At 41.2% G+C, this 20,582-nt stretch overlaps 1 protein-coding gene across 8 annotated transcripts in view; it reads left to right on the top strand.

Annotated features, from left to right (window-relative positions):
- tmcc1a (transmembrane and coiled-coil domain family 1a) overlaps positions 1-19,113 on the top strand; it is a 49,269-nt gene extending 30,156 nt beyond the window's left edge. For 6 of the 8 annotated variants that reach the window (XM_080899737.1, XM_080899739.1, XM_080899738.1 and 3 more), the window contains 4 exons: positions 12,188-12,445; positions 12,690-13,381; positions 14,493-14,628; positions 16,920-19,113. In XM_080899737.1, the coding sequence (XP_080755863.1) occupies positions 12,188-12,445; positions 12,690-13,381; positions 14,493-14,628; positions 16,920-17,234 (1,401 nt within the window). In that variant the 3' untranslated portion in view covers positions 17,235-19,113. Of the gene's footprint in view, positions 1-7,452; positions 7,552-10,886; positions 11,079-12,187; positions 12,446-12,689; positions 13,382-14,492; positions 14,629-16,919 lie in introns of those variants that run through there. The other 2 variants (XM_080899744.1, XM_080899740.1) reach the window with 2 other exon arrangements.
- Positions 19,114-20,582: the final 1,469 nt, after the last annotated feature.

Below are 20,582 nucleotides of genomic sequence, written 5' to 3'. Positions count from 1 at the left end.
AAACCAAAAAAACAACAAAAAGGTTCAGGTGCTACAACATACAGGCCTTTTGAGGCTGTTACAATACAGATATTTAAGCCTTTTATGAAACTGTATGGCTGCTGTGTTGACATTAATGATGTCTACATGACTTCGAAACCATTGTGTGTAGTTCTGTACTGCAGTTTTTTGTTACATATTAGCTGAATAATAGACAGTTATTGGCTACGTCTGTACTAGGCTGATATCAGCCCGTGTAACGGCCTCACCCACTTTATGAGGCTATCATTACTGCAGGTAAATGGGCATGCCATGTATATGTAGTTTTCCACGGCCTCTGCAGTAGGCCCTGAACAAGTGTGCTGGCCTGTGACTATTTTTATAGTATTTGTTTAGCAAAAAGTAGCTCCAGTGAAAATAAGGTAAAGTATATCAGTAGTTCAGGAAAGCGACTGTATACATTTATCTACGCGTGAAACCCTTCTAATGATTTGATTGAACCCACATCTAAAATCTGGTAATACTTAAATTCATTCTGAACACATGATTACTTGTCAGATGTCGAATGTTTTGCATTCACAGTTGTCAGTTTCAGCACAGGACATGATAACAGATAATTGTTTGGGTTGTTGTTATGGACATTTCTTTCTTTTCCTTCCTGTTTGGCTCTTGTCGAAGCCAGGAATTGGCTGGCTATGAAGATGTTTCACACTCTTGGATGCCACCAGCTATAAATGTCCATGTGTATAAAGTGCTCAGGGGTTTATGTAACTGCTAATAGGGCCATTGATTATACTGGAGCCTAGACTAGTGAGAACTGGACAGCCAGAGTTGGAAAGAGGGCTTTTTGTTATGGGGGAAGGTATTGTTGAAGAAAGCCAGAGGCCCGAGTCATGGTTATCTCCTCTTTTAGGCTTGAATTACCATCAGTCTGTGCAGACAAACCTCTCACTCTTCTCCCTTTATGTAACTGCTCATCTCCTGCCACCAGACCATACTACACAACTTACTGTCACATGGAGCGAGCTGTGGTGTTACCCCTGCATAAAAAAACTAACAACTTTTGTTTAATTCTGCAGTTAGATGCAAAATTTCAGGACAAATGCATCTAACTTGTTGCTCCAGTTATAAAAGCTCAAGGTTAAGGTTTGGAAGGGTTTTGCATTGTATTGTTAATCTTTGCATAACTTTCTGTTTATAAAACTTAGAGAATTTATCCTTTCCCAAACCACAGTCCAGTTACATCAGACCCAGTCTCTTCTTTGTCTCTTCTGGATTTTTCCAGAACTTTTTTTTGGCTGTGGAGCACAGACCTGGCTTTAATTCAGCACTAAGCTCTGTCCTCTGAACGACACTTTCCATTATTATGGCCCTGTGCGCTGGCTGAGTAAACACATCCACACGAGTTGTTTTCTGTGTCTTTGTGTGTGATGTCATCAGCTCACAGCACTGTTAGTTCAAAACAGTATTTTTTTAAGAGAAAGAAAAATCCTTACTGTTAAACTCGTGTTTTTATTTTTTGATTAAAAATGTAAAAAAGGACAATACAGATACATTTTACCAAGTTAGAGTAACAGCGGAGATAATCAGACTTGAGCTTTAAGTGTCACCATAACAGGCGGTGTGGTTTATACCATCACAGTTGTTTTAGAGATAGTATAATATTTTTATATATTATATTCTCTGAAAGCGCATTTGAAACCTATACATTTTGCTGTTTAACTTAAAATATCTAATCACTTGGCAGCACTTCATTGCATTTTAGGGAGATAACCTGCTGAACTACAAAATGAGAACCAGAATAGAGAAGAATGGTAATTTAAGTTCATACAGGCTTACCAAAATTGGACAATAGAAGACTGCAAAAATAGCGTCTGGTCTGATGGGTCTCAATTTCTGCTGTGACATTTAGATGTTGAGGTTAGAATTTGGCGTAAACAACATGAAAGCATGGATCCATCCTGCCCTTTCAGTGGTACAGGGTGGCTGTGTAATTGCATGGGGGATATTTGCTAGTCACACTTTCAGTACCAGTTGAGCATAAACCACACAGCCTACCTGAGTAGGCTCAATTTAATAGAGCGCCTTTGGGATGTGAAGGCAGAGGGGGGTCCAGTGGCATACTGCACCTAATAAAGTGGCCGATGAATGTATGTTGATGACTTTATTACAGTGGTGGTGAGTTTCCTGCTGGTTTTGGCTAAAAACCAGTTAGAGGATGTCACAAATCAATCTATGTAGGAAAATCACTGATGTATCATAGTAGACTGGAAACGCATGCTTATTCTTTACTGACTTTAAACATCACCAGTTCAGCAGGTCTTTCCCCTTTTCTATATCTCTGCAATGCAGTTCTTTGTTATTTTTTTAACGTGAGTAATTGTACTGGGTCTAAATAAAACTTATTAATTCACATTCATTTCCAACTTTGCTCTTCAATGCACCATCCAGATGTCTCTTAGTGAACCTGATATATGCATATTAATCTTAACTCCTTAGTGGTAACCTAAAAAGTATTCGAACAAGTCAAAATAATATATAAATTATGTTTAATCTGACATCAAAATGTTAAGGATAAAGTTAAGGCTAAATATTCACCAATATGCAAAAGATGTATAATCTAAAATGAAGACAAAACTGTGTTTTGACACAAAATGGAATAAAATATTCTCTCTATTAGCTTTTGTGAGTTTCCTCTGAGTTTCAGTCAGCTTTGCTTTCAGTTTTTTCCCCCCAAAAAGCGATCCCATTGGTGCTTTATGGGATTTAGGTCAGGACTATGGGAAGGGGCATTTTAGAGCTTTTATTTTCTCCATGGTGAAATATTCTGTTACCACCTCTGTCACTTTCGTTTTTTCGCTTGATTTGGCTGATCCTTTGTTTAAGATTCAATCGAACATTTGTGATAAATACAGTTCAGCTAAAACAGTCACAGAAATGACTGTCAACTCTTTGTTTTATTACGTTTTAGTTGGTTTTCCCCTTGTAGCTTAAATTTTGGGTCATTCAACCATCTACTGCCTATCTGTGCAGAGTTAATCCTGGTTGTCTTTCTTATAGCTTATTCAGCATACTGCACTTTCTTTGAACCACTATTTGTTGATCCTGTTTCTAATCCTCTGTTAAATTAAATGGATCTTGTGATCTCTGAAGCAGTCCTTCCTGTTGTTGTTTTTTTTTTTTGGGGGGGGGGGGGACTCATAATCATGAGTCCAGTTTGCTGCTGGTCTTCATTGCTCTGCTTGTGTTCCTTCTGTTATAAGTCAAGACCTCTGTTTTTGAACATTTTGACAAAGTGGAAGATTAGGTTATTTTCTGGTCTGGTGAACAGAGTGGCCTTATTTTATAACACTATTTATTGCTTGATTCCTGAGCTCAGTGGGTTGTTTTTGCCCGTTTGTGGAGTTGTTTTTAATTAAATCCAGGGCACTTGTGGATGGAGATGGACAGAGTTAGTTGAAAAATCTGAACTTTTCCAAAAGAATTTTAATTTAAGAAGTAATGTTGTGCTTTTTACTTTAACAACCTGATTCATTAATTATTTACTTTTGGTGCCATTTTAATGTATTGTAAAGACATAATCCTTCTATTACTGTCTCAGTTAATGTGTAGCTACTAGTAATTAATTTCTGTCAATGTAAATAACACCTAAAGTGAGCCACAGCTGTTCTTTCTGTCCCCTAATTTTAGCCAGCTAATGTGGTGCTAATGAGGTATAGCTGCCTCTGAGGCTAACGTCTCTATTTATTTCTGTTCCGGTGTCAGTCACTTGTCATGGCATGAGTGCACCACCACCTGTGATTTGTGTCATTGAAACTTTGCTATTTGTTGCATGTTGTTAATCCCACCAAAGTTTATGCTGAGTCACTGTGAAAGCTTGATCATTCCTGGATAGCCAAGAGTCGCTGAAGGCCATATTTGCCGTGCGAGAGAATTTGACTTCAGGCTGGAATGACACTGACAGTAGAGCAAAAAAATGTGTGCCATTTAATCACAACTGATGGGAAAACACCTGTCAGAAGTTCCAGTCATGGATTCCCCGAACAACTAAAGGGTTACGGTTAAGACGCCTCTAAGAAAATGTATCTGTACTTGTGCTCCCTGTAGTCTTGTTTTTAGAGGTTTTTACAAAGTGAGGATTCACCCATCTTTAAATTATTACTTTTTAAAGTTTGTTACTATTTGAAAAACTGCCAGGCTCAACTACTTAACTGGTAACTGGTAGTTAGCTGGTTAACATTTTACCCTAGTTAAAACTAGATTAACTGACAACACTACAGCAAACATTATTTGGTATTAGTAATCCAGATTTTTTAGCAAATCATTGTAAACTACTAAAGTAAGTTAATGCTAAGCCTTTGAGTGGGAGACCCCATTTCTTTGGGTAAAAGTTAAAGAGACGGTCAAAAGTATATACTGTTTGTCTGAATGGGAATTGTTGCCAGTAAAGGGAAAATATTATTATTTGTGGCTCTACAGATGTGCAGATATAGTTTAACCTATTTTTTCTATATTTACATTTTCCAATGTAAAGCCTTGGCTCAAATTTGAAACCACAGATTCTGCCATGTGTCCCTTTTATTCAGTACTGGGGTCAAACATACACATCTCACAGCGAGTTGGACTTGTTCTTATATAAGCACTCTTCTCCCTAATTCCTACCCGCTCTCTTCCGGTCCCCAAACCTCTCCTGCTTTCCCATTAAACCCTGTATTCGCGCTCCTGTTGCCCTGCTCCTCCTGTCGGCTTGGGCACAGAAGTCTTCAGTTGCCCTCGTCCTGCCATACCACTCCACACCATTCCCCCTACACCCACTACTTCCAGTGCTTTTTCTTTCTTTTTTTCTACCTAATTGTACACCACAGTTTCATCATGACGCGAAAGACTCTGAGGCTCATAAAAAGGTGTTTGTAGTATATTTGGATGCCAATTTGTGCTTTAATGCAGTGAAAATGATCAACCTGAACGCAAAATTACAACTGTGTGCCGTCTCAGTTCTTCTGGACTGTTTACTAACAAACACTGTTTTGCACTCTAATTATGGCCATCCTCTCTATAAATTACCAATACTCCACTGTTTTGTAGCACAGGGACCCAATTATAGGCTTATATTTTTTGAATTGCAGCCTTGCGATGATCATACAACTGTATAATGTCAGTCCTTTCTTGTTGTTTGATTTCTCCAACTTAAACTAGAATTATCCACGCATTAGTGCTTTTCTGCTGGACAGTTATTTTGTTCAGTGTGGGTTTTTTTCTTTTCTTTTTTGATCAGTAGAAGCATCTAGTCCAGTCTGTTACAGCGTGATCACTCAGTAAACTGATTGGCTGAGACAATCAAACTGTGATAATTAAAAGGAGGGAATGGAAAAGTTCTCTCTCCTTTTTTCTGCCTGAACTAGCTAATGTTTTGGAGCTGAACTGGCCTAGAAACTCAAACAGAAGAAAAGCCCCCCTCCCTCCCTTCATGAGGCTTTCTCACAACCCCTCTCTCTTTTGCGCCTTCTCTCACTCCGTCTCCCTCTCACTGACAGCTCCTGGTGGGATCTTTTTTTCTTCTGTGCTCCTTTTGCTCCCCTCACATCCGTTCTCTGGGTCTCTGCCTCTCTGCCGCTCTTTCCCCCCGTCTGCGGATTTTATGCCCGATGGATGCTTTGAACGCTTAACTTCGCAGTAAACTCTCCCTGCTTTTATCCCAGGCTACATCCAGCGCAGCGAGCCTTCGTATGATTAACATTCTCTGTACTGTCACCCACCCCCAAACATGCGTTAGATGGGCTCATTGGTCCAGAGGAGTCTTTCTTCTTCCACTAATGTACGCTCTCTGTGGGAGTCGTGCCTGTCGAAGTGCATTGGCTCTGCACAGGCTCTCTGTCTGAAGCGTGTGTTTGAACTCAAGCTTCGTCCATGGGCTTTGAGGAGCAGCAGCCCTGTGAACCAGCAGCAGAACATAATGTAGACTCTGCAGCTATCAGTAGTCATGGTACATTGCTGGAGTGACTGTGCATTTTATGGATTCTGGATATTCAATCAAGCCAGCAGTAATTCCTTGTCCAGTGGGGTCTTTGCAACTGTGGACTTTGAGTGAAGTGGACTTTGTTTGGAAGAAGTGTCCTGACTGATGTGTGCTGTGCCAGACCCAGGCTCCTCTCCTTTCCTTTCACTGTATTTTTTTCCCCGAGAGACACACAAACAAATAGAGAGACCAAACAAATATTCCACTCCAAGCTGCACGCATGCGTGTCCCACTCATGGAGGTCATCCTTAACCTGGTAACTGCTGACACCTCTCCACTTCCTACCCCCAACACCACAGTGAGTCTCCACATGTGTATATAGTGTGTGAGGTTGTTTGTTATGTTTGTAAAGACTGTTTACAGTCTTGTAAAGGTGTTTATAGCGATATGGTGCTTGCTTACATATCAGTTAAAGTAGGAGTGCTGTGTGCACTGTGTCTGTAATAAATAAAACACAGATGTCTTGCTCGAAAAAAGGATTTTGTCCTGAAGTGTTTTTGCAGTAGTGAAAATACTTTTTTTTTTTTTTTTTTTGCACTCTCCTTTCCTTAGTGTGTGCACTGATAGGCTTTGGCTGTATTATAGTGATTAGTAATGAAACTTTGTGGATTCAGCCATTCGCGAGTACATGTGTTGAGTAAACTGCCCCTTGTTCAGCATCACATGGAGTTTAGTAATTTTCCATATCCTGTGAATGGAGTTCATTGTTGCCACGCTGGATACACTTAAAGGAAACAACAAGTGGATTTTCATCAAATCATCAATTTCAACTGAAATCACAAGATGGTGATGCAGGGGAGCAGAAAGTAGGATTGGGGTTAAATGTGGCACATAGTAGTCCAATGCACAAATGTTTTATATTAAAATGACAATAAATAAATATTAAATGCAGCACCAGACTTTTTGGGCCCGTGAACGTTCCACTAAAGGCCTATTTCACACATAACCTACCGCAACTAACTAAGTGTTTGACCGTGTGTTTGCACACAGTGTCAAATGCTCAAACGCTCGTAAATTCAGATCTGTTAATAAAAGATCACTCAGTACTGTTAAGCTGTTACTTTGATGACTGTGTTCACTCTCTGATATCTACGCTGTACGGTTAAAGATCAGATCAACTAATCAGCAGTGTGAAGTTCAGACAGTCATGGATGACCGGCTTTGATGCAGGGTGTTTAATAAAGTCACAGAGATACGAGTCATATAAATGGAGAGGCGACAGCTGTGTAGTGCAAAATGAACAGAGCTGAAAGGGATAGCTAAAAATCCTCCCTCTTACAATAGTTCTCATCCTTCATGGATATTGGACTCTGTAGATAACATACTCAACTTACTGATATGACTTGAATTATAAGGGAGGCACCTTTTCCACACTTCAGGGAATATTATAATAGGGGGGGGTGTGGATCAGAGCAGATTTCTCAGAAACATGGAGTTGCAACGTCCTCGGAGTATCACTCTTGCATCTTGCCATTTGAAACTGCTGCTTCTCAAGAAACACAAACTAACAACACAGGAAGCCCACAGCTAGAATGCGGGGCTTAATGAATAACAAGGTACTGTACTTTTCACACTTTCACACACACACAAATAATGAAAACCTGAACTTGACAGCAAGAAACATAGAGCGTGGTATGGTCACTTAGGTGTTTCTTGCAAAAAGTACAACAGTGAGCTGTGCCGTGGTTGCGTTGCATTGTAATGTTTATATAAAATACCGTAAGTCTGTTGTATAAGCTATGACTCTCAAACATAACAAATGGGAAGATAATTTTGTTTCATTCTGAAACATTTACTATGACAAACATACATATTTAAACAGCAAGCTACAGTCAGGGTCAGTGTGGAGTTTTAAATTCCTCTGGCCTTGATCTGGTTAGGGTGTAGATATCATCAGCATGCGACAAGATCCTAAGACTGTGTCTATTTCCACTGTTTGTCCTCGAGAACATCCTGACTCTAGCTGTCCTCGATCTCACCTGAGTTAACTCACAAAACAACAAACACATTAAACTCAACTCAGAGGAGACAGACCTGATGTATCTGGTGTAGAAAGAAAGGAGAAGTGAAACATTTTGATCACAAAAAATAGGAAAGAGACGTATGACAGTCTAATTTCTGCTCGGTGACCTACATTGAACAAAATGGATTTTGGGGGCATGTGTCCTCTGCAGTTCAGAGAGAGTGAGATGGGTAGTACAAGATGTTCTTGTTGCATGTGTCTAATTATATGTGATGCACATCTAACACCATTAGCTTGGTAAATTCTTGCCTAAATGCCTATTTGTGTGAGGTTTACTTCGCAGGTCTCGGTGTTTAGGTTTAGCTCGGCTTTTCCCAGGCCTGTGGTCGATCCATGCTAAGTCAGTGGTGGCCTTTCATGGCTCTAACAAGCTTTACTGGATCCGAGGCTGTTACACACACCAACCTGTGGCCCCGGTTTGGGACATAGGTAGAGTAGGTTTTCTCTGAAGTATGTGTGTGTGTGTGTGCAAGGAGCTGAAGGGCAGGGGACAAGTCCATACAAACCCTTTGTTTGTCATTTTAACTGATAAAGTCTAATCACAGGGGGGTGCACACCACCCTGCTCCCCAAATTACCAACACACACACACAAAACGTCCCTAATTAGGCTGCACAGACTCCAGTGGTGCAGTGCGTGTCACTTCTTGCTTCAGTGGCTCAGCACATCGACATGTTTGGCTATGTTAATTGAGGGAAATTAGCCTGATCCTTCAGCTCATGATCTTTAATTTGTTGCATGATTAGTCACACTAAAAGTCAGACATTTGAAGATGACACTGATCGTACAGGCAATGCTGATTTGTTTAGTAACTGAAAGCCAGGGATGAAGCATTGCTTTGCTATGTGTGTGGTAACATTAGATCATATCTTGCAATGGCCAGTCTTTAGAGCCGGGAAGGCGCACAGCTGATCATTACTGCTTGAACTGGTTTCTTCGCTTTACCTAACAGAAGAAATGCGCTGATAGTAATTTGGGGTTTTTTTTGTTTTTTTTTTTGGATCAGCACGTTGGTTTGGTGCCAGTGTGTACAGGTCACTAGGGCTTCTTATCACAATGTCTAAAATCTATCTGTGCTGCACTGCAGGGTCCTCCAGTACAAAGTATACTGCTTACTTGTCCTTTGCTCTCTTTATCTTTAGTAACTGGGCAGACATTTGATTATGCAGTTATTGTGTCACCTGGAAGAAAAAGGGGAAAACCAAATCAAGCGTGTGTGCTTCATTCATGCTCGCCCTTATAAGGTTATCAATACTGCTTTGTAACAGACCAGGTGCTCCTCTGAAACCTGTTCATTCGCTCTGTGCTTGCTCAGCAGGCTATTCCACTTCTCCAGCTCACTCGATCACCTTGGCTTGCTGTCAGGAAGCTTTAATAGTGATTAGACTTACTGTACGTACACAATGTGCCAGTTAAATGGACTCATAGATGTGTGTCTTTTTCTGATTAATGTTGCCACATAGTCATCAATACAATACACATCACCTTGATTTTAAATTCACTTGGTGAACAAGTTTAAATTGTTTTCTTGCTGGTAATTCTGACGAGTACTCAGAGGAATGTGCCCTGGGATGTGTGCGTGTGCGCGTGCTGTTGTAAAGAGATGTCTAACTAGTTTTTCTTCCCATTAAGTACTCCTCTATGACAGACAGTCCCAACTCTTAGTTTTTCCTGCACAGCCTCTTAAATTTCTGATCTCAAATATTTTTTACCCATTTCTGTCATTTGCAGCTGTCCACATGGAAAAGTCAAATTCCTTCTAGAAAAAGGTTTTTAGTCAGATGAGACAAAGATTGAGCTATTTAGTCACAGTGACAAGAGGCATGTTTGGAGGAGTAAAGATGAGGTTTTCAAACCTAAGAACACTTCCAAGCTCCTTAGACTACGATGACCTGGTTGACTGAGAACCTTCACAGACACATGGTGGTGGTGGTAGCATCAAGCTCTGAGGCTATTTTGCTGTCAGTGGTACCGGTACACATCACATCTTGAATGGTCTCCCAAAAGCCCCGACTTTGGGGCCAGGAAACCAACAAATTTAAATGAATCATTTCTGCTAAGAGTGGTCAAATATCCAGCTAAAAGGTTATTAATGACTACAAAAGGTGTCTGGTTGAGATGTACTTCCAAAGGATTTATAAACAAATATTAATGGGCATGTACATTTACTTTTGATCCTGTGTGTATATGTTTGACCTTGTGTAGATTAGGAAAAAAACAGAAATAATTATAAATAATTCTTGTTTTCTAAATCGATTAAAGATGTATGCTGTACAATCATTCCACCCTGGAAAAAGAACAGTTTAAAGAAATAATTAAAAGCCCAAAATTACTTTGACACTCATGCCCACAATGAGTGTATGTAAACGTTTTATCACAACTTTAGTGTGACCAACACTAAATTGTACTTACACACAGAGTAAATTATAACAGTTTCTTCCTGAGTGGGAAAAAAAATATGTAAAATCTGCACAGCGAATACTAACAAGAGTTTTAAAATGAATATAGTGGAAGCAAAACAACTGAGGTATCATGAAGCTGAAATTCTCGAAAACTCGTTTTAACAGTACTTGAGTAAAAAAATAGGTTAGAAAGTTACTACTTAATCGGCAACAACAAAGAACTGAACCAGATCAGTTGTTTCAAATAATCACAGACAAAGCTTTTGTGGCTTGATCTATTGTGAGGCTCCCAACTGTGTTTATTTTTGCAAATTCAGTCACGCGGTATAAGAAAAGGTCCCAGGTAATGCACTGCGCTCTCTTTGAAAGCTGCCAGAGGGATGATGTCATCTTCCTCAGAAAAGGGAGTGGAGAAGGGGGCGGAGCTTCAGGCGCTGCCAAGTACACTTGAGTTTCAGGTGTGCTTCAACTTTCACAACAAGTCGCCGGTAGAGCTGGAGCAGCTGGAGCTTACAGAGCGAAACTTCACTGAGTCGTTGTGGGGTTTTTATACAATTAAACTTTAACGAAATTTGAGCAGAACAGATGAAAAAGCACAGCTCGCTTTCACTGTGTGGACAATGCACTGGGAAAAAATCCTTCGTTTGACCAACGGAAAGGTGAGCGCCGCTTTTTTGCGCATGTTTTATTCGCTTTACTTTTTTTATTATTAAAGATAGTTTTTTTTTTTTTTTTCGGTGCTCCTTTTGGATTCTTGTTCAATCTTTACGAGGAAAGTGATTAATCGGGAGCTTTAGTTTCTCCCGGATGCGTTGTACTTTGCGTTGTTGACAATTGCATCTGTCATCCATTAGTCATGCCGCTCAGAATACAGGTGAGCCTCCGGTGTTTTGGTTTCTACCGGTTATGGTGTGGCAGTATGGGGGATTTGAGTAGTAAATACTCGGATGAATAACCAGTGCGTGTAAATCCCTTATGTGTGTGTAAGTTTGCTGTGCTTCCTGAGCCCCCATGGTGTGATGTGAGGTCCAGATGATTATTTTGTGTGAATACTAAGTGATGAGAAGAATATTTTCATCAGTCTCTCCCAAAGGTTTGGCAATGTTCTTCCCCTGAGGTGTTTGAGGAAATGAATCACACCAGCGACCTGTGATTGAAGGTGTTAGATTCATCATTGTCTCAGATAGGGTGGTCTAGTTTTAGAAAAATTGAGGAAACACAATTTAGATGGTGTTTGGATTTTGCGCGGATGTTTCGTGGTCTGTTGATAAAATCGGGTCATTTTGAAAAACAAAGAAGAAAAATCTGTGAAATTGCTTTAAACCCAAATCTAATATCCTGCTAGTCCTGTTTTGTTTTGGGGTTTTTTGGCTTCCAGAACAACGAAATCAGAGTCCAGGTTTTTCGAGTTGAGTTTTGTGTGGATGTGCTGAAAATGACAAAAGTTATTTTTCCTTAACTTTCATTTCTTTGCAAGTCCATGAATAAAAAAACCGCTTACTTGGCATCTTCCTCTTTAGTTAAACTGACCGCAAGTGACCTGTTCAACCCACTCAATTAGCCTCGTTCCAGTCTGCATGCTACAAAAATGCAGAAGTTTCCTTTTTTTTTAACATGTCAGCAAAATGACCAAAAACTCATATATTGCAATTCATCCTTTTTCCTCCCTGCCTCACTCCCTTTTTTGTTTTCCTCGCAAATCCTTTGATTTCTTCCCTCACCCTTCACGTACTTGAATCTGTCTTTTTTTCCTCTTTCATCGCTTCAGATCGACCGGCTGGAAGTAAGTGGCCTGGGCCAGGCACCCCTGTCTGTTTCATGTGGGGCAGACAGTTCGTTCCAGGGGGGTGAGGATATCACCCCAGACCCTCACCGCACCAAGCAGGCCATCGCCCAGCTGCAACAGAAAATCCTCAAGCTCACAGAGCAGATTAAGATCGAGCAGACAGCCAGGGATGACAATGTTGCAGAGTACCTCAAACTGGCCAACAACGCCGACAAACAGCAGAGCACACGCATCAAACAGGTGAAACGAGGAATTATTGTTAGATTTTTTGTATTAAAGCCAGCACCTCATTGCCTTGTGCTTTTAGTAGGCTGGTGAGATTAGATCACAATTAGTGCATAAACACCAAACCTGTTTGATCAGTTTGTTTTACCTTGGCTTTTCCTCAGAGGCAGGGAGGGAACTTTCTAAATATATTTAAGTGGATAATTGCGGACTGATTTGCATTTCACTGACTAATAAATTCCTGTCCTGTGGCTGTCAGGTTTTTGAGAAAAAGAACCAGAAGTCAGCACAGACCATCCAGCAGCTGCAAAGGAAACTGGAGCACTACCACCGGAGGCTGCGAGAAGCGGAACACAACGGTATCCCACGCCAGCCCAAGGATGTTCTGCGGGACATGCAGCAGGGCCTGAAGGATGTCGGAGCCAAAGTCACAGGCTTCAGTGAGGGCGTGGTGGATAGTGTTAAGGGTGGCCTCTCCAGCTTCTCACAGGCTACCCACTCTGCTGCTGGTGCAGTCGTCTCCAAACCACGAGAGATCGCCTCCCTTATTCGCAACAAATTCGGGAGCGCTGATAACATCACTTCACTTAAAGACTCTCTGGATGACCCTTCAGTAGAAGAGGGTGTGACAAGTACTGGAGGACGTTCCCTGGGAAGCACTGGGCATCACTTCCAGTCCAGTCCGAAGTATGGTAGCGAGGATGACTGCTCTAGTGCTACATCAGGCTCAGTGGGGGCTAATAGCACAACAGGGGCCCCTGGGGGTCCCCCCAGTTCCAAGGGAAACACACTGGAGAGGAGCCAGAGTTCCAGCTTTGACATGCTGCTGCAGGAGGTGCAGGAGTTGAGAGATGGCCAGGCAAGGCTAGAGGAGAGCCTGGAAGGTTTGAAGAGCCACTATCAAAGAGACTACACAGTTGTTATGCAAGCACTGCAGGAAGAACGCTTCAGGTAAAGAGAAAAAGAACTAGAACTTGCCAGAATGTTTGTACCATACATGCCTGAGTGTGTAACGAGAAATCCCCGCGAATGTCAACAGTGCGTAATCAGGAATAACCTGCTATAGTTAGAAACACTTCTCTGGAACCATCTTAGTTATGCATATTGCTATTCATCATCGCAAGGTACACTTGGCCTGCTTGTGCATTAGAGAGATTTTACCAATATTAGCAGCATTAGCTCACAGTAGATAAGAAACCTTTTACCTACAGTTCATCAACATTAACATCAGAACAGCTCAAATTCTTTTATACTCATTCTCAAAGCAGCAGTTGGCATGTAAGCCGAGAACAGCACAAAAGTGCATGAGCTTTAAAACACAGGGCACAAGGACTGAGAACAGATCTAATGATCAGCTTGAATAGAAAAAGAAACATGTGCATTTTTCTTCCTAAAATGTCCAAGTTCAGAGTGATCTGTTTGACCTCTTAGATTAAAATTGCCAACAGAGACAAATGGCATCTAAGGAGCTATTTTCACCCTTCCCAGGGGAGGGAGTACTCCATCCAGAAACCAGTAATGCTGCTAAAAACTCCTCAGGAGCTGAATCCACCCATAACATATCTGCAGTTATTTCATAGCGGACATTTGTTAAGGAATCATTTCTAAACATTAAAAAAAGACAGGTAAAACTTATAAATCATGTGTCATCGCCCTACTTAGAGACTTTTTGCTGGATTTTATACCAACCTGTTAAAAGATCTTAAAAATAAGAAACAGTCAAGTTGACTCATGTCTATTCTTGTCCTTTGCTGTCCATCCAGCTTTATGTGCCTGCCAAAATAAACAACAGTATAGATTCATCGCCTCTTGTTGGGCACACATTCCATTGGCCAGTCTAATACTGCCGAGTCTCTTGTGATAGGCTAGTTGAATCAGCAGATGAGCAAGCATATCCTAATCTTGTCAGGGCGGGTCATCAGCTCAGTCAGGTGCCATGTGGCCAGATGCCCTCAGGGTCTATTCCTACTAATTCCTGCGTGCGTTTCTTTGTCTAAGCTAATTATGCCACAGACTCTCACATGTGTTCGTGTGTGCTTCTTTTACTTACGCATGCGTTCAGGTGTGAACGTCTGGAGGAGCAGCTCAACGATCTCACAGAACTTCACCAGAATGAGATCCTCAACCTTAAACAGGAGCTGGCCAGCATGGAGGAGAAGATCGCCTACCAGTCCTACGAAAGAGCCAGAGACATCCAGGTTTGTAGTTCAAGATAATGTCAGCAAGCACCAGCACCCATTTTTATCATGATAAGCAGTTTCATTTTCATTAACAGATATGCATGAGGAATGGTAGTGATTACACCAAAGTAATGATAGATAACAAAGCACTGCAAAACAACTGATAAATGCACACCAGTGACAACATCTCTCACTGTCACACAGATTTGTCTGAAGAGGCTTTTTAATTTGTCTATTAGAGAACCAAACTCTCTGCAAAAAACAATAAAACAAGGAGGAAAAATGTGAAACAAATGTAAAAGCAATGTAAATATAAAAAAAAGAGACCTAAATAAATTAAGGTGGGAGAAGGTAGATTGTAAACATGAAAAATGTCACTGTGTTGACAGTCGCTATTACAGTTATTAAAGGGCAGATGTCATTGTCACTGGAAGTTAAAAATGTTATCTTATCTGGTGACATTATGAGTTCATAGAGAAATGTGAGACAGGTTGTAGTGTATAGGTGTTTTTTTTTCATCGCAGTGCTTTTGTTTCACAACCATTTTTGTTATTAATGCCTCCATCATCGGCAAGTGACATGCCAGATTAATTTTATCAGAGGCCCTCGTGTGATTTTTAAAAATCAGCCGCCACGCCTGTTTTTTGTGCAATACATTCGGCCCAGACAGGCAAAGTCTGAGTTTTATTGGAGCAGCTGCAATCGGCAGCTACAGACCTGATTTCACTAAATCAGGCTGCCAATAATAAATGTTGAACAAAAAAATGTTCTGGCACACCTTTCTGATAGATTTAAACCTGTTTGTTCTATGACTGGGTCACCACACTGTGTACTGACACCAGCCCAAGTAAATTTGAATCTAAAATGCTGTCCAAAATATAATTAGCTGAATTCCCCTAAATAGCAATTCACACTGAAATTATATTATTACAGGACCTCTGTGTGTGGCACAATACAGTAGATCATTTTTGGTGGATTTTTTTTTTTCGCTTTGAAATGACGAACATGACAAAATCATACCAGACTGAGATCACAGAAGGCCGCTGCAATTATTACATATTTAATAGGGGTCCACTGTTATGTTAGTCCTGTGTGAATTGGGCTTTAAGAGTGTCAGCAGCTGCAGCAGAGTAATTACATTTTAGAATGCATTGAGCCTTATTATTACTGTTGCAGCACTGCATTTTATTCTGACCACTTATGGCTTGCACGCTTGACCTCCCAACGCTAAAATGGGCCTGTGTTGAAATAATGGAAGTGGCTGGCCACTCAACCTTCCTGTCTTAAGCACTAGTAAGCTAAAGAAAGCTGGTCAGACGAGACCTTATTGTGTCAGTTTTAAGTTAAACTGAAGTTTTGAGTCGTGCACAAACCCTCCATCAGTTAACTGCCTTATCTAAATGTCTGTGTTGACTCTGTACACAAGGAGATGAGTTCAAGGCCCTGGTCTGTCCATCAGCTTTGTTTTGGGGGGGGGGGTTCAAAACATTAACTATCCCTTGAAAATGTCTCACATTACTTGCATCCTTTCCTCTTGTCCATAAAGGCTAAGGTGTGTGTGTTTTGTCCCTGCATAAAACTTTTTTCACGCCTCATATTGCTCATTACAGCATTCCCTTCCTACACAGCAGGGGGTGGTAGAGAGCCATGAAATGTACTGTCAACAGCTACTTCAAACTCTAACAGAACCAGCAGTTACTTTATTTATAAAACACCTTTCATTGAAACAGGAGCCTGAGGTGCTTCACAGATGACTGAAATTTCAGTAACAGGATGTAATAAATGCTGTAATAAAAGCAATAAAACTAGATTAAAATCTAGATCAAATAACTAAAAAAAACAACAAAATATCATTAAGTAAAATTGCATAAGCAATATAAGTACAATAAAGCTAAGCTAATAAAATAGGATTACTGAAAAAGCAGATATAGTTAAATGAAGGAAATGTCTGAAAATCTCTGATGGGTAACATGTATCGATAATGTGCAGGATATTTAAGTGTTTTTGGATAACTTATCAATTACAGTTACAAACAAACATGATTAAGAACACTTCACACTGGTCTAATGTGGATCACATGAGTCTATTTAAAATAATCAAAAGTATAAAAGGCTGCACTCAGGCAAGTGAGAAGTTTTTATGTTTTTGTTCAGTGTTTTTCCACACATGAGAACAAAGGAAAGGCAAAATCATATCTGACTTTAAATCACAGTAAAACGATCAGTGTCTTGCTATTGTGCTTTGGATTAGTTTATGTTTATGAAACTGGTGACTAAGCTAAATGGATTTCCTCTCGTCGTCCTCTACAGGAGGCTTTGGAGGCCTGTCAAACCAGGATCTCTAAGATGGAGCTGCAGCAGCAGCAACAGCAGGTCGTCCAGTTGGAGGGGTTGGAAAATGCCACAGCCCGGACCCTCCTGGGAAAACTTATCAATGTGCTGCTGGCCCTAATGGCTGTCCTTCTGGTCTTTGTTTCAACTGTAGCCAACTGTGTGGTCCCTTTGATGAAGACGCGCTCACGCTCGCTCTCCACCCTCCTCCTCATCCTCCTGCTGGCCTTCTTGTGGAGAAACTGGGACGCTCTCTCGGGGTATACGCACCGTGCGCTGCAGCCCCCGGGATGACCAGATTACATTCAGCACATGTTGCTTTGGTGACAACAAGAAATGTAACTGTAGCTGCAGTCTGCAGTCGGTTCAGCTGAGCACATTTGGAAGCGGCCTGGATAAAGAGCAAGAAGTGTGAAGAAGAGTGAAGAAGAGAACATTCACATTTAGGAAGGACAAGACTGTTTACATTTTTAAAACGAACTTTTGTGTTGTTATCCCTCACAGAATGCAGTATTGTACTGTTTTTACCCTTAGAGTTTAATCAATTATAATGTTATTTCTAATAATATTATTTTATTTTCAATGTTATTTTATTCAGTACCATGTAGCATTACACTCCTCTCACTCTACACAAAGGGGAGTTTAGTCAGGAAACTGGGCTGGAGAGCTGCCACAAAGGCCCAGTCTAATTGTAGAGACATGCAAATGTGAGAATGTGGTTGATTGCCTTTAGGAAGAGAACTCTTACTTAGCTGTGATTAGTAGTTTTGAACCATGGCTGAAAAACCTTCCTGGAAGTTTCGCCTTTCTTGCTGTGATGAAATTTGTTCAGATAGAACATTTTGAAGGAATGAGTGTCATGCAGACGTACAATTTCTAATGGCAAAGATCGCTTTTACTTTTTTAAAGTTAAAAAAGAATTGAAAATAGGGAAGATAATGAATGGCACAAAGACTAGAGGGGGAAGCTGAGATGGTGTGCCCACCATAAAAACAGCACATGAATACTACAGAGAACATCTGGCTGCTGTCTAGCATCTGCCATATTTGTAACTTGTATACAGTGCTGCACGTTGTCATGAAGAAAATTACTTCCAAAGCAGATTTACTTTTAAAAGCGATGATAAAGGGCTGTTGTCCAAGTAAAATTAGGTTGCCAGGACAATTGGCCTCCCACCCCACCATTATGATGTGATCAAGTTAAGAAAGAAGGGGAGACCACTGGTGCTTTTCCAGTTCTGTCTCAGAACCATCATGAATACTGCTGCTTCAAATCTACAGTGCAAGTCATCTCCACTGCCATGCCAGTCAAATGCACATTGCCTGTATGTGACTTTATACTACTGACACAGTTTCCCTGCGTGTTATCTTTTCTTTCTTTTTTTTTTTTTTTTAAATGTACCACCGTATCGCTATGTCAAGGTGTTATCACCCAGTGCCAAACTGAAGTTTGCCCAGGGATGCCTAAGCACCCAAAAGGTCCAAGCAGCTGTGGCTTCTTTCCATATATGTCATGAATGTCTTGCCAGATGCAACTTTTGTAAGGGGGAAAGTAATTCGCAATCTGAACATGACCTTGCCTCCAGATGCTCAGTAGTGTGTTTCTACACATTTTGCTTCCATGAGTAGAGCTTGGCATTCGGCCTCTCTTTTACTCTCACTTTCTAATCTAGTCAAGGACACTACAAGATGACCTAGCACGTTAACTAGTCTGCACTGTATTTAATGCCAAGAAGCTGATTTCCTAACAGACATTGTGATCATTTGAACTGTACAGCTGCACTTTAGCACACTGATAGACAGCATGTAGGTCAGGCCTTTGATAGAGACTACAAAGCTTGACACTCTCTGAGAAGTGAAGCGCTGATGCAGGTTGAAACTGCTGACATGCTTTTCTACAGGAAATAAAAAAAAAAACCAAGGAAATTCAGTGCATTTTTGTCAAAATGTGAGTAAACTTGTTTCCTCTCAAGTTGAACCGCAGTAGGCAGATTTATTGATCTGTCAGTGATGTGTAATCAAAGGTACAATAGACAAGTTGGGAGTGAGCTGACCTTTGACTTTAGTTTGTCCTTGCAGCAGCACCTCTGATCTTGGGTTGTGTGCTAAACCACTTCAGTGCCTTCTGATGTCCTTTTCTAAGTGTGGAATAAATAAAGTGCATTCCTGACTAATTTATGCACATTCCGTATTTCTTCAAAAGACATGTTTCCTTTTTGTTTATTTATTTTCTTGTGTGTCTGATGCTTCTTCGCAGTGTTGTAGTGGAAAGTGTGCTTTTAAAGTCATCTTGCAGATGCTTTTCCTGACCGCTAGATGGAGCTCGTTTACCTGGAAAAGCCTTGACGTTCCTTCAGTATGAAAGCCGTGCTCAGTTTGTGTGAATGGTGTGCTCTGAGGGTGGGGAGAAGAGGTGTGACTCCTTATCAGGAAGGAAACAGGTTCTGAGGAGGGGGTCTTAAATGCCAAAAGTTAGCTTGTGCAGCAACAGATATTGTTTTTATTACAAACGAGAGATCGGGTGTACCCCCACTTTATATCACTGTAATGCACCCACACATGGAGCCTAATTCGGTTCAGTGTCGTTTTCTTGATTGAGCTGCACCAAACCGCAGCGGTCACGCCTCACTATGGATATTTGATGCTGACAGTTCTGCCCCAGACTGCGCCTTGTCCCTGCATCCCTGCCAGACCTCATTGTAGCCGCTGGCTCCCTACTCCCTGACGAAAGTCTGCACTTACATGCACGCGCACTGTGTCGACACTATTTGGCTCATTCATTGTGCTCTGCACTTGGGGGGTCATTATATTGCACTTTATCGGAGCACTTTGCTCCTTTTCTACACTGCCAGATTTGATGCGCATGGCTGTGCGCCAAGGTAAACACGGAGCGCACTTATCTACCCAACTGAAAGCTGCAAGTAGAGATTGGGGGTTGGGGTGGGAGGGTGTGGAGAGAGAGTGGGTTTGTCCCCCAGAGGAGTACGCAGTAAATAGGCACAAGCGATTGCTCGCGATTTAGCATCAACTTTAATTATTTCATGTATTCAGAGATAACACTTTTCTCGGGCTCCCCTGCAAACTGATTTATGCAGCGTCTGACTCACTTGTTGTCTTTCCTCGACTAGGAGTCATTCATTTCTATTCAGAGATGTGAGCATATGCACACTCCGTCGAGAAAGCAAAAAAAAAAAAAAAAAGGGGGGGGGGGATGCTAACCATATTCGTGCATTTTTGAGTGGGGGCACATGTGTTGTGCTTGAATATTTATGAGGTAAAACGTGCAAAAGCAGTGTTGGATAGATGTGAATGTCAAAAACCGGAAAGGTGTGCTGATGTGCCCATCTGGTAGCACTTTCACGGTCTTTACCGTGCCGTATGTGCCCAAAACGAAACCCTCCGGATCTGCAGAACTAATCTGAGAGCCGAGGGACCGGGAAGCACAGGAGGTGGGCTTGTGACCCGCTAACCCCAAGATGAGCGGAACCACGCACGGGTGGAGACTCATCAAGTGGCTCACCTTGAAAGGAAGATGATCATTATGACTTCATATGGCACGACTTCACATTATGTCTTAAATAATAGTTATTGTACCTGAGTGATTGAAAGGAATCAGGATCTAATCAACGAACGAAGATCAATC

Source organism: Rhamphochromis sp. 'chilingali' (assembly GCF_963969265.1).
Source record: "Rhamphochromis sp. 'chilingali' genome assembly, chromosome: 12".
In the NCBI taxonomy this organism is placed as follows: Eukaryota; Metazoa; Chordata; class Actinopteri; order Cichliformes; family Cichlidae; genus Rhamphochromis; species Rhamphochromis sp. 'chilingali'.
Note: the sequence above shows the minus strand (reverse complement) of the source record. Positions and strands in the feature narration are given on the sequence as shown.